The sequence below is a fragment of the Staurois parvus genome, unplaced genomic scaffold (genome assembly GCF_062004578.1).
Source record: "Staurois parvus isolate SC_StPar_1 unplaced genomic scaffold, SC_StPar_1.0 ptg000701l, whole genome shotgun sequence".
NCBI lineage: Eukaryota > Metazoa > Chordata > Amphibia > Anura > Ranidae > Staurois > Staurois parvus.
In genome coordinates, this window is record NW_028318497.1 from 2,203,039 (window position 1) to 2,218,350 (window position 15,312).

General features: G+C 40.6%; 1 protein-coding gene across 3 annotated transcripts in view; it reads right to left on the minus strand.

The window, feature by feature from the left end:
- The window catches only part of LOC149446022 (pterin-4-alpha-carbinolamine dehydratase 2-like), a 229,722-nt gene that overhangs the window by 154,595 nt on the left and 59,815 nt on the right, over positions 1-15,312 (minus strand). Inside the window, exon 3 of one of the 3 annotated variants that reach the window (XM_089653141.1) lies at positions 6,785-6,884. The exons of the other annotated variants lie outside the window; for them this stretch is intronic. Coding sequence (XP_089509267.1) covers positions 6,785-6,884 — 100 coding nt within the window. The remainder of the gene's footprint in view (positions 1-6,784; positions 6,885-15,312) is intronic. 3 annotated transcript variants of the gene reach the window in all.

The window sequence follows — 15,312 nt, forward strand, 5'->3', positions numbered from 1 at the left end:
TAGTCAGTGGGAGGAATAGTGCCCCATCATTAGTCAGTGGGAGGAATAGTGCCCCATCATTGGTGTCAGTGGGAAGAATTGTGCCCCATCATTGGTGTCAGTGGGAGGAATAGTGTCCCATCATTGGTGTCAGTGGGAGGAATAGTGCTCCATCATTGGTGTCAGTGGGAGGAATAGTGCCCCATCATTGGTATCAGTGGGAGGAATAGCACCCCATCATTGGTGTCAGTGGGAGGAATTGCGCCCCATCATTGGTATCAGTGGCAGGAATTGCGCCCCATCATTGGTGTCAGTGGCAGGAATCGCGCCCCATCATTGGTATCAGTGGCAGGAATTGCGCCCCATCATTGGTATCAGTGGGGAGAATAGTGCCCCATCATTGGTGTCAGTGGGGAGAATAGTGCCCCATCATTGGTGTCAGTGGGGAGAATAGTGCCCCATCATTGGTGTCAGTGGAGAGGAGGAATAGTGCCCCATTGTTGGTGTCAGTGGGGAAGAGGAATAGTGCCCCATCGTTGGTGTCAGTGGGGGAGGAATAGTGCCCCATCGTTGGTATCAGTGGGGGAGGAATAGTGCCCCATCGTTGGTATCAGTGGGGAGAATAGTGCCCCATCATTGGTGTCAGTGGGGGGGGGAATAGTGCCCCATCATTGGTGTCAGTGGGGGGGGGGGAATAGTGCCCCATCATTGGTATCAGTGGGGAGAACAGTGCCTCATCATTGGTGTCAGTGGGGGAGGAACAGTGCCTCATCGTTGGTGTCAGTGGGGGAGGAACAGTGCCTCATCGTTGGTGTCAGTGTGGAGGAGGAATAGTGCCCCATCGTTAGTGTCAGTGGGGGAGAGGAGCGGCTGCTCCTTCTTCCAGTTCGGCCGCTCGGCCCCGCCTCCTCGCCGGTGATTGGGCGCCTGCACTGGAAAGGCACACAGGCAACCAATCACCGGCGAGGAGGCGGAGCCGAGCGGCCACGTGACCATCGAGCGGCCGAACTGAAAGAAGGAGCAGCCGCGCTTCCTGGACCGGATCGTCGTGGGACAGGAGCCAGGTAAGGTACAGCAGCCCCTTTGCCCACCCCTGTACTTAGTGTCCGTTGGAGGAGGAGGGGGGGCAGCGCCGCCCCTCGAAAAAGTGCCGCCCTGACACCGGCTCGCACCGGCGTATAAGACGACCCCGACTTTTCAGAAGATTTTCAGGGGTTGAAAAGTCGTCTTATACGCCGGAAAATGCGGTATGTAAAACTTACCTTAAAACAAAGCCCTCCAGTGGCGTGATGTCATTGCTGTAGAGGCTTCCACCTTCACCTGTCTTCCTTACAGGTTCGCGAGCTCCAGCATTCTGACAGGCCGGGCTACGATGACGTCACTCCCGCGCATGCACACAGGAGTCCCGGGCCACGGCACGCAGCTCTTAAGGAATGGCACAGGTATGTCTTTCCTTCAGAGCGCATGTGGTGGAATAAATGAAGAGAGAATATCTCCTAAACGGTGCACGTATAGGAGATATTAATTTTACCTACAGGTAAGCTGTCAGGGCAGGGCTGTGGAACGGACAGGTAGGCCTAGTGGCAGGGTAAGGCACTGGCTGACGACAACCACCACCAACAGACCGAAGTCCCTCAGGGCGCGGAGTCTAAGTCCCAGGCTGCCCTTCACCAGGGCCCCTGATGGTGGGGATGGACTTGACGCAGCCAGGAACCAGGTCGCGGCCCCCGAGACACCCTGGCTGCGGTAATGGCCGCCGCCAATGGCGTGTAGCTGGTGAGAATGACAATAGCGTAGTCAGGCAAGCCGAGTCGACAACAACAGGACAAAACAGTACAGAACAGTAGACAGAGAATCACAGGTCACGGGCCGGGTTCAGCAACGGAAGGTCAGATCGAAGGAAAACACAGAGAATGGTCTTAGTCACAAGCCGAGTCAGAATACCAGAAGAGTCACGAGCATATACACAGAGCTGTAGCAAGACAAAGACACAAGACACAAGTGCAAAGAGCATGTGCGGATCACAGGCTTATATGTACTCAGCCACACCCCTCTGGGGGATGGACCTCAGAGACCTGAAGGCATAAAAGCTTCCCACCATGCTCAGCAGAAATCCAAGATGGATGCCAGCACATGGAGTAACATAACCTCTGGGAAAAGGTAGGACCTTGACATAAGCTTTATTATAAGCTTACCTGTAGGTAAAATTAAAATGTAAGTAAAATGTACAACCACTTTAAGTCTATTAGTGGGCATATATATCATTTAAAGAATATGAGACCGTGGTCCTAAATTTTTGTTATGCATTTGGCTATAGTAGCCTTTAGACATGCAGCCCTGTATTATATACACATATTTGTTTATTTAATTTATTTGGAGATAAACACTAGACAATATAGACATATCTGATTTTGTTAGAAATAGAAATATTGATGTTAATGGTATTTTTGATTCACCAATTCACTTGACACTACACATAAGGATATTGATCAAAATGTTAAAGTTTTGGTGGGATGGTGGGATATAATAACTTTAGAACAATACACGAAAGAGAAAATGACCCCAAAAAGTTTACATTGGGACTTAAGACCTAACGATGGCTTCGAGGATAGGGAACTTGCAGATGAGTGGTATACAGTAATTTCTTTAATGAAAGTGAACAAAAACTCCTACATTTGACTTTGTCCATGAGGTACAAAGATTAAAAGGTAAAATTGTGGAATTAAAAGAGAAATTAGATCCTTTCAGAGACACCACAGAATATATGGAAAGGTCCGCTCTTCTGCAAAAATTTATACAGCACCTTGAAAAAAGGTTCATACCCCTTAAAATTTTTCCACATGTTATGTTACAACCAAAAACGTAAATACATTTTATTAGGATTTTATGTGATAGACCAACACAAAGTGGCACATAATTGTGAAGTGGAAGGAAAAAAAATTAATGGTTTTCAAACTTTTTTTCCAAATAAATATCTGAAAAGTGTTGTGCATTTGTATTTATCCCCCATATGTATCCTGCTATTTGTAATTTTTTCTTATCCCATATGCCCTAAACATTGTACTACCCCCCTTCCTGAATCGATAGCCTGAAAGGGCGGGAATATCCATCCCACACAGCCATTCCCCGCCCCCTCAACTCCCTATTTAGATGGCCGGACTTGTGGCCAATCAGGTCTGACGAAGAAGCAACTAGCTTTGAAATGCGTTACCGCCCCTTCCTGTGGCATTACGTTCCCGTAGTGATATCACCTTCACCCAGCGGCCATCTTGCGTTCCAGCCTGGTTCCACACGAGACACAGCCTGTACACGCTGCAGAGGGCTCGATGTGAGTCAGGAGACCTGGCTTCCACCACAGCCGTGGCCCCCAGATGTCCATCTACCCTCTCTTCTTTGCCTCTGGAACCCCATCTGAATGACGTCCCTATGTATACATGCCTGCTAATCTCTTGTGAGTTACATACCATTGTGTGCAATAAATGATTGTCAAATACTGCACTTAGTCTGGCGCCCCTCTCTCTCCTTTTATAGAATCATTATACACCAGTATTAAACAAGATGATGCACTATTAGCTATAAAAACAGCTTTAGAGACAAGTCTGACCTCAAACCGACCCAACAAATGTCCCTTTTGAAATTTTTGGAGCTGGCAATGACTAGTAATTATTTTTGGCATAGTGGTTCCTTTTATAATCAAGTAAGGAAATTTGTTATGGGAGCCAAGTATTCCCCTAGTGTGGCTAGTATTATACTTGCACAATGGGAGGAAAGGGAGATATATGGCAGAGAAATACCGGGATTACCCATGCACAAAAGAATTATAGATGATATAGTGATTGTATAGAAAGGATCAGTAGAGAGTTAGGAAGAATTTTTGAAAGTCATCAATTGTAATCAATATGGACAAATTTTTACTGGAGGATAGAATAAAGATGTAGTTAATTTTCTGGACTTATTTCTCTATAAAAGTAATGGGAAAATACATACGAAGATGTTTGTTAAAGATAAAGATCGGAATAGTTACATTCCCATTGAGAGCTGTCACCACCCTAGGTGGTTGCGGGGAATTCCGAAGGGGCAACCTATGTGGGTCAAGCAGAATTGTAGTGATGTAAATGATTTCAATGCACAAGCAGATGTAATAGTAGATAGATTTAAGGAGAAAGGTTATAGAGATAACATATTGTTAGGAATTAGAAACAAAGTCCAAGAAATGGATAGGGATATACTACTTGAAGATAAAAATAACATAAAAAAAGATGGGTATGATATAGCCTTTATTACAGAATTTAATTGGGATTATAGAGCCCTCAAATAGATGGCCTGTAAATATTGGCCCATTATGCGAAAGGACAAAAAACAAATGACTCCAAAAGAAACTGCTATTTATGTATCGTAAAGATCCTAATTTATGTATTATGCACTACCAATAGAAATCGCACAGATATGAGACAAAAAAAGAAGCTGGCAGAACAATTAGAATTGTGTGGAAATTATTATAAACATATTGCTGTGCTAAACATAACTACACATCAAAATAAAATCACGTGCAGATAAAAAATATATATGAGTCCAAGTAAATGAGAGGAAATAAGAGTTCCAATATATGTGGTAAAATTTAGAGATGAATGTGTGTCACCAGTCAGAAAAGCATGAATTCAAAGCAGATCTTCATACCACCCAATCGTTTCCCCGTATCCTAATTTGGGATCTCCTCCTCCGTTCACCTCCAACTTATTTCACATTTTTCCAATGGTGGCAATTCACATGTATTGTAAAAGAAATGTAGAAAGACACACACAGTTTAAAACCATATGGCTAGTTTTATTCAAATCCAGTTAATACACTCACGTATCCAAAAGCAAAAAAGCACTTTGTATAAATTCACAGCGGTCCTGAGAACCAATCAAAACTCATGTGGCATATTATACAGCATGATGATGTAATGAGCACAAGTTCTGCCCAATACATTTCATCATAAGTGACATCATCAGTCAACATGCAATTTATATAGATCCATCAGAAGGGAAAAGCATGATAATGTAATCACGACTTATTTTGAGATCAAAGATGGCCACCATATCTAAAACGTGGAACAAAGGTCTAGATAGAACCAAGCCTTGTTCTCAAGTACATTGAGAACCATAAAAGAACATAGCACCCATCAAAGATGGCCGCCATCTCCAAAAGTTCAAACGGAGGTCTGAACATAACCAGCCTCGTCCTCAGGTACATAGAGAGCCATAAAAATCAGTGCCACCCATACCAAGATGCATCACAATCGATCAAAAGCCAGCACCAAAAAATGTATAATATAGCAGTACAGGTCTGAAATTAAAAAGAAAATTCATCAGCCATCTGTGATCTAATGGGCAAAAATAAAAAATATAAAATTGCATGTAGCTACAAAAATATCCAGCATATGAAAAATACATATATCTACAAAAATCTCCTATGAGGTGTTTCACAACTGGAGACACGTTGGATACATGTGGTGACACACATTCATCTCTACATTTTACCACATATATTGGATCACTTATTCCCTCTCATTTACTTGGACTCATATATATTTTTTATCTGTATATGATTTTATTTTGATGTGCATTGTTGTTCAGTTATGTTTAGCATGGCAATATGTTTATAATAATTTACGTAATAAACTGGTCCACAATATACCAGATCCACCTAATAAACTGTGCACATTTTTGGATACAGTTGGTTTCTTTTCTTGTGGTAGATGTTTAGGGGTTTGAATAAATGAACATATAAAAAATATTAAAAAAAGGTTTTCCCCAACACAGTGTATCGAACAACATTAGGTTATATCATAACAAAGACTCTGGCGTTTTTAGTGGTATTGACAGAGACTGGAGAGGTACCAATTTATAGCAAGCTGTTTCTATGAATGAAACAAAATGGATTTTTTAACTTAATACTTTAAGTCCTGCAGGCCTTAATGTAGATACGGATTTAAATTGTTTTATTTCAAATTTTTAATATGATGTTAGATAGCAATTGAATTCAAACTATCCAAGTGAGTTAATATATGGCTTACTTATTGACCCTGCACATTGTGAGTTAACCACTAGGAGTCTCTGTAAAATAGAGGACCTTGTGGAATTGTAAGAGGTGACCCAACCATTAGGAGCCCCATCCATTTATTTGGGTAAATTTGGCTAATATATGCTATAATGTAATTGTCCACTAGATGTCAATCTAGTTTTTGGGTATAATATTAGAGGTTTCCATTTAATAATCTAATCATCCTTTAGTAATTAATGTTCACTGAATTTCTTGAATGATAATTCACCATTAGATGTCCTCATTCAATGCGTGGGAAATCAATGTTTGGGACACACCTTAAAACTCCATATATTCCTAAAATATACTCTGACCAATTGAAGGGATATTACATAGATTTAATTTCGGGTAATTACTTTCAGCTAGGAGGTAGGATGGCTTGGATCTTGATTGGATTTAGTGGGAGCAAGTTGGCGGCTGCAGAATGTATATATAGGAAGTGAGAATCTAGTCATGTTACCCCTGATGAGGTCAGACATTGCTGACGAAACGCATCGGATGGAGTTTGCGTGATACGTCACTTCCTGTTGGTGGAACGCAAACTGGCGTTCCTGCTTTAAGTATACATCCCTGGATGTTTTACACTTATGCAAGTGAAATTTTAAGTGTTTTTTTTTTTAACCTCCCTGGCGGTAATGCTTAGTGTAGCTCGGGGTTAATTTTCAATACCAAAAGTGGTAACCCTGAGCCACACTCAGGATTACACTGTAGTATAACTTACCTTGTCCTTGCGATCCCCCGATGTCTTCCGACTGTGTCCTCCGGCCCATGCCAGCATTCATCTTCCCTTCCCTGGGAGCGCCATGATGCAAGGGGCGGAACTGGCGGGAGATTTAAAAAAGTAAACAAAAAACATGATCTACACACAATACATTGTAATCTGTTAGGATTACATTACTGTATCAAACCATTTCACCTGTTTTGTCCCTAGTGCTTTGTCCAGTGCCCTGCCTGCACTTCTTTCTGCCTGGAAACTTGAGAACGTACATAGCATCCAAAAAGCGTCCCTTTAGGTCAAAAGCGGTTCTAGACCAGCTAAAAAACCGTGATAGTGAATTAAAATCAATTGCAGAATTGCAGACTGAGCTCAGTGATGTGTGAACTTGGTGCTCTATTTCAAATTTCAGTGTTTTTGGTTTGATTACATTATTGAATTCAATTTATTGTTATATTATTATAATTTTTTATTATATTATAATTTATGATTTCGGGTTTCAAACTTTATCATACCCAGGATGTTTACTAGACTCCTGTTTGGACAGATTTAAGTGAGTTATTCCTAAGAATTACAGGCCTACAATACAAAACAACAAATTTCCATGCAAAACAATGTACCACTTTGACATTCAAATATATTGACATAATCATACCGCAAGGGAAGTTAATTAACTATACTACACTATGAAAAGTTCCTCCATCTTTTCCCCTCTATGAGGGAGGTTTAATTTAGAGTCTCTTGATGTGCAAGATTGCCATAGCTACAGTTGTGACCAAAATTATTCAACCCCCACTGAAATTGAGTGTTTTGGCCAGTTTGACATTGCTTTTGATCATTCAGTCATCTTGCTTACATTTACATTAAAGAGGCACTTGTAGGTCAGACAAATATAACATAACAGTTATAATGAAATAACCACAAATGTCTTTTCTGTGCTCACAGCATTATCAGTTTTATTCAACCCCCAAGTGACATTCAATCTTAGTACTTAGTACAGCATCCTTTTACAGTTATAACAGCTTTTAAACGTGAAGCATAGCTTGACACAAGTGTCTTGCAGCGATCTACGGGTATCTTCGCCCATTCTTCATGGGCAAAGGCCTCCAGTTCAGTCACATTCTTAGGCTTGCGCACTGCAACTGCTTTCTTTAAGTCCCACCAGAGGTTCTCAATCGGATTTAAGTCTGGTGACTGCGATGGCCACTCCAAAATGTTCCAGCCTTTCCTCTGCAACCATGCTCTAGTGGACTTGGAGGTATGCTTGGGATCATTGTCCTGTTGAAAGGTCCAACGTCTCCCAAGCCTCAGGTGTGTGACGGACTGCATCACGTTTCCATCCAATATCTCCTGGTACTGAAGAGAATTCATGGTACCTTGCACACGCTGAAGCTTCCCTGTACCTGCAGAAGCAAAACAGCCCCAAAGCATGATTGACCCTCCACCATGCTTCACAGTAGGCAAGGTGTTCTTTTCATCATAGGCCTTGTTCTTCCTCCTCCAAACATAGCGTTGATCCATGGGCCCAAACAGTTCTAATTTTGTTTCATCAGTCCACAGAACACTATCCCACAACTTTTGTGGTTTGTCCACATGGCTTTTGGCATACTGCAGTCGACTCTTCTTATTCTTTGGAGACAGCAAGGGGGTACGCCTGGGAGTTCTGGCACGGAGGCCTTCATTACGCAGTGTGCGTCTTATTGTCTGGGCTGAAACTTCTGTACCCACATCTGACAAATCTTTTCTCAGTTCCTCAGCAGTCACACGGGGACTTCTCTCCACTCTACGCTTCAGGTAGCGCACAGCAGTCGAAGTCAGCATCTTCTTTCTGCCACGACCAGGTAGCGTTTCAACAGTGCCCTTTGCCTTGAATTTGCGAATGATGCTTCCTAAGGTGTCTCTTGGTATGTTTAACATCTTTGCAATCTTCTTATAGCCATTGCCCTTCCTGTGAAGAGAAATCACCTCTTCTCTTGTCTTCCTGGACCATTCTCTTGCCTTCACCATGTTTGTAACCACACCAGTAAATGTCTAGAAGGAGCTGAGTATCACAGTCATTTTAAAGCTGCCTAATTGGTGCTTATTATGCTTGATTGCTGCTCGGTGACATCCACAGGTGTTTTCAATACCTGATGGAAAGCACCTGTATGAACCTCTGTTCTTCAGAGTGGTAGTCTTTAAGGGGTTGAATAATTGTGGCAATGAAGAAACCACATAAGAACCATTTACTACTGTATTACATAAACAATTGATGTCATTTTAGTTGCATTTGGGTAGTTACAACGTCCTTGTAGGATTTGATTCTGAATACAATTCCAAATGTACACTATAGTCCCTAAACCCCTTTACAGCATTGGGGGTTGAATAATTTTGGTCACAACTGTATATGCTGTATCCAGTCTAATACAAGCCGGTTTAAAGGGGAAACAAGAACCACTGGAGATGTTTAAGCGCAGTTGACCTTATTTAAAAAAAAAAAAAAAGGGGGGTAAAATCTTTCTAGCGAGTGAGATGTGTTTCTCATTTTGTGGGAATAAAAAGGAAGATTATACAACTTCTGGGTTTTTTTTTTCTGTACTACCTAAAGGAAGGAGCATGGAGCACCTGGAGTTTATGGACTTTATATGAATTTAGTTGCCATGATTTATGTATTGCACTTAAAACAAAAGCAGGGGTGCCACCTCCAATTCCACAATATTAATAGGGAGAAGCTGCCTTAAGAGCATGATAACAATATAAATATTGATCTAAGAAATGGCGCTACTCATATCAATTGTTATAATAAATATGTCTCACGTAAATAATCATAGTACACACTGGTGAACATCAACAAAGTGTCAAAATAAATATGAAAATGTCCATAAAGAAAAAAAGAAAATCTATGCCGGACAAGGGCGCATGTCCCTACACACCATCTGGCCAATTGATGAATCTAAAATATAACCTCTGTTGAAATGTATAAAATGTATGCTCAGCTGTAATTAATGCCTATTGGAGTAGAATGTACTGCGCACAACAATATGACTGGATACCATTGCAATTATTTACCTTACATCCAAATGGTTAATAACACCAGACCAAATCAAATACCATACCGTTTTAGATGAAGTGACGGCATAAAAAAAAAAAAAAAAAGACACTGTAGTTTGAGCATAAGCCTATCAGCTTGAATATATAATCTCTATTAAGGAAATGGAGTTACCCAATGGACAAAACTAACTTAGATAGTATAATCGGTCTTGCTACAGATATGTAATACGGGTACACTCATCCATGGGCTTAAATGTCAGCCTCTCATGGACAAGCCCCATTCATCACCAAAAATGGAAAAGATATATATTGCACTCACATGTTTCAGTGCCAAAGGCATTTTCAATAGGCATAGGAAGAATCAAATACTGCTCACTTCCACTTGCTATGTCTGAGCCGGAATGCATTCCATGGATCCAGCCACCGGAAGTGATGCACAAAAAGGACCGGACATGACAAACGGCTGGGCCTCAATGCATTTCGTAGGAGCTTTCTTCTCTCCCTGATGCTCAAAACGCTTTTTATGCTTATTTTACATTTTCTAAACACTCCCCCCTGGCTCCAGGATCATCCTACCACCAGTTGAGCTACCCCTCAGGGTGACCCTATCAGAGGTGAGAAGGTCCCTGCAGAAAGTTATCCCCTGAAATGCTGCAGTGCCCAGTTAAAATTCTAGGCTGTGTCCTTAGAAACTGTGCACCTGCTTTCAGAGATGTTGTCGAACACCATATTTGGTTATCTTCGTGTTGACAGTTGTCTTTAATAACTCCCTTTTCTAGGCCACTGTCCTCATGTGCCTTGAGACTACTACAATTGTTCTTGTTCCAAAGTGCTCAACAGAGTTATGTCTCAATGACAATCACCCAGTAGCACTAACCCAAATATTTAGGAAATGCTTTGAAAGGCTGGTTATAGTGCATATGAAGAACTCCAGAGTAGACACCAATTAGTATGCCTACAGACAGAAACGATCTACTGCACATGCTAGTTCATCGGTGGTTCAAATGTCCCTTACTTGGAGAATAAGGATTCTTTTTCAGACTGCTTTTTTCTGATTTTAGTTCCAGCTTCAATGCTATTATTCCACAAACCTTGATGGATAAACTGACACTACTGTACTTGGACAGAGCTCAATTTTGTGCAGCTGGGTACTGGACTGTTTAACAAACAGACCCCAGTGTGTTAGAATTCACATCTCCCCAGTGTGTTAGAAACAGACCCCAGTGTGTTAGAATTTCATGCTCAATACCAGTTCCTCCAAGGGATACAGTGCTTTTATATAATTGCTCAGATAAAAAGTCTGCAGATGATGGCACAGTAGTGGGACTCATCATTCATTGTGATATGTACAGACAAAGTAGGGAATCTGGAAGTCTGGTGCAATGTTAGCAATCTCTCCATCAACACAAAAAAGACAAAAAGGTGAAAACAGAAGATAACTGTGGACTTTAGAAAGGCTGGCATTACTCCCCCTCCTCTCTACATTGAGGGTAAAGCTGTTGAAATGGTTCCTTGCTTTAAATATTTGGGGTGCACATCTTTGATAACCTCAACTGGAGCACCAAAACAGCCAGAATACTGAAGATGAACTAACAAACACCTTTACTTACTGAAGCGATTGAAGTGTACTGACCTTACTTCAGTCCTTGTAGCATTTTACAGGTGTGTGGTGAACATCCATACTGCATAAAATACAGTTTGATGCAGGAATTGCTCTACTGAAGATAAATAGGCACTGCAGCTGATGGTAAAGACTGCCCAGGTGATTATTGGCAATAAAATGCTCACAATCATTTTTACAACAGCGGATGTAGGAAGAAGACCCTCAATATTATGAGGGACTCTTCCCATCATGCTTATAGGCTGTTTGTCCCTCTCCTTTCAGGAATGTGATTTTGCAACATTAGGGCTGAAACCAACAAACTGAGGGACATTTTTTTCCAGAGTGCTGTGAGATTGAGCAATTCTGCATCACATGATTTAATGCTGCTAAAGTTATTTCTTATTTGGGCAACACTGCAATTTCAGATTAATACTGCACTTCATGACTGATAATACTACAATCATATTCAGTGCATAACTGCTTTTATGTGTAGTTCTTGCTCACACTGAACAAATTGGTGGTACTTTAAAATTATTATATATCTTCACACTTTTATTTTTATACTTCTATCGTAATATTATAATATATTTTTATTGTGTGTCTTCATTTTATTATTGTTCACCAAAACCAGAGTACCTTATTTGATTCCTTTCATGCAGAACATGTTTTTTGGAATAACAAAAATATCCTTATCCTTAAAATACAAAATGTGATCCCGCATTAGAAAAATAAAAGAAAACTGCTAATTTTCTGGCAATAAGAGGCATAGGAATACCATTTATTTCCACAGTGTGATGTGTTTAGTTTTAATTAAGTTATAAGGCCATTTACATATGTGGCACTTAAAGTGTTACTAAACCCATGTCCTGCATCCACTCTATCTGGTCTCCCACAGTACACAGAATATGAAAATGCAATTATTTTAGTAAATATAAACTGCTAAATACCTTTTCTCATCAGAAGTTAGAGCAGTCTTGTGGATTCTATCAGTGTAGAGCAAAGCACTAGCCAAAGCTTGTAGGAGGAGTTTTATTTCTGCTCTAGGATTCAAAACCCCTGACCTCTGTCTGACCAGTGCTGATTGGCCCTGTGCTGATCACATGCACTCCCCCAAGAAATAAAAAAACCTCTCTAGCAATACATACCAAACTGAGTATTTGCAAAATGCCTACGTTCAGTCTGTTTTATCAGGAGATAAGAGGTGGTTGCTTGAAAAAGCAGAGGAGCAGAGAAGAAAGGATCAAACTGCTCTTTTACACAATGCAAAGGATTAACCCCTTAGGTTCCACAGTGTAGCTGGCCAGCTAAGACCAGTCCTAGGTTGCGAATATGGTTCACATATATGTGTATACCAAATCTGCCAATAACCTCAGTACAGTGTATATGTGCATATGTTAAGGCCAAAAGCAGAGTCATTGCTGTAATCTATGTCTTTGAATGTTATATGACATGTATATATTCATTGTGTTAGCAGAAGCAGAAAAGGAAAATATGCCTTCAAGAGTTAATATATAGGCGAGCCAATCACAGACAGCCTCACACTGTACAGAGCCTTAACCAATCCTAGCCAGTTTCACATTTATGCCTGTGTAAAACTCCCTGCTAGATTGTTCTAGAGTCACATGCTCACCAGACAGAAGAGGAAACAGACAAGTTCCAGAGACGCTTTATGGAAACAGAGAAGGCCAAATAGGTATTTAATGCACTCGTGTGTTCCTCTATTGTTTAACAGTGCAGGTAGATCTGTGTGTAAAATCTGTTATATGTGTTTACTTATAGTTCCACCGAATTTACGAATTTATCAATCTACCGAAATAATCTATCAAGATAAGTAATCGAATTTAACGAATTTAACGAATTAATCTAACAACATAAGCTAACGAATCTATCGAATGTATTGAAATATACAGAACGAAATAAGTTATCGATATAATCCACCAAATTAAACCACTGTAATATGAAAGAAATAAGCTACTGTAAGATAAACGAAACAAGCCATTGTAAGCAGTGTTATATGAAGAAGATTGAAGTTATTAAAGAAGTTAACTAAAGTATTCGGTGTGCTCTTTAAACCTACTGCATCCATAGAGCGGCATTGGAGGAATTAAAGAGTAAAGTCAGTCTAATCAAACAAAAAAACAGCAATTGCATAATTTTTCTAATGCCACAGCGCACAAGGCACCAAAGGGTGCTGCGCCTGCCACACACAGTGAGTGTAACAAGCATGCTTAACTGTGTATACAGACTGATTTTACTGTGTAAGGGAATTCCAGTGAGACGGCTGATGAATAGGCATGCACACAGAAATGCGCGATCACACACACGCACAGCGAAGATTGGCGCCAGACGGACTATTTAAAGGGTGCCTCTGCCTGTGCTGAGTGCTGGCTGGTCTTCAGCTGTTCCCCATTTCCTGCTCGTTCTTGTGTGATTCCCTTGTTGCTGATCCAGCTTGTTCCTGACCTGACTCTTGATTACTCTCTTGCTTGATACTTGTTCCTGACTTCGGCTCTGCTCCTGACTTTGACTTGCTTATGATTTGGTACCTCGCTGTCCGCCCATTGATGACCCCGGCTATTCCTATGACATTGCTCCTGTCTCCCATCCCAGCTTCCTGCCTTGCTCTGGTGCATGCCTGGCAATATACCACACCAGCTCTGCATATCGCTACTGTTCCTGAATCAGTGGTTCACCAGTCTTTTAAAGACTCCAGCTGCAAACAACATCTGCAGGCACTTTTGTCCTCCTGGTCCCTAGACACCCTCTGTTCCACTTCCAGTGGGGTCAGGGCTAGTGACACAAGTGAGACCGAACTCGTCATTTCAGTCTCCAATCAGGTATGTGACATACTGTTTTGGGTTTAGTAACACTTTAATAAGAGAATATTTATAAAACTGAATCCAGACAATGATTTCAGTCTCATTCTACCCATATCCATGTTGAATCACAAATATAAACCTTTACAGTGATGAGTGGAGAGGCTGAACATCACTGTATGTTGAGAAGAACTTTAAACTACATTGTAAAATCCAGATTTTTAGGGCCTCAAATGCTTCGCAATCAAATACAGTGTGTCCTTCATTTACCATTTGAATACAGCAAATGCTTAAAAGCTTTATGGGTGATGGTGCTACCATTTTCCATATGAAATATTAAGGCAAATGTTACAGAAACTTGAATTTTCTTTTTGAAGAACTGGAAATTCAGTTGTTAGTGCATAAAAGGGATAGACAAATCGAGATATTGTATGGATGAATAGTTACGTAGAGTAGAGATGGGGAGAACATTGATTAACCCAATATCTGTTGCTTTACAGAAGGACTTTTTTTTGTCACTGTGCTACACAGCGTTCAGACTTTATTTTTACCTATTTATCAGTGAGAATTACTATTAAGACAATATCACCTTCATGTGAATTAGAAGGATAACAGGATTCAGTAAAGCCACTTTCACATGGGCATTGAGTCTAGATCCGTCTGCCAGATTTTCAGACGGATCCTGACTGAAACACAGTGTAGGTCTATGAGTGGGTGAATGTAAACAGCTAATCATTAGTTTACATCCACCTACATCCATGTCAGTTCATGCCTGTTTTTTTTTTTTTTTTTTAAACAGAACAGCCAACATTCAGATCCATTGAAACAGAACTGATATAGACTGATGTAAACAGAACTGAATTAAAGTAATATAAACTGAACTGAAGTGCAAACTGATGTAAACAGATGTAAACTGAATAAATTTTTTCTGAAATAATACGACTGAAAAGTTGACATCCATGTGAAAGATGCCTAAGGAACTGAGTAGCCATATACATATAGGCTTCTGTCTTTAAAAACACTGGCCTATGGGATGACTGCTAATTCTATTTTTATCTGGAATAGGGCAAAGTGTTAAAATATAG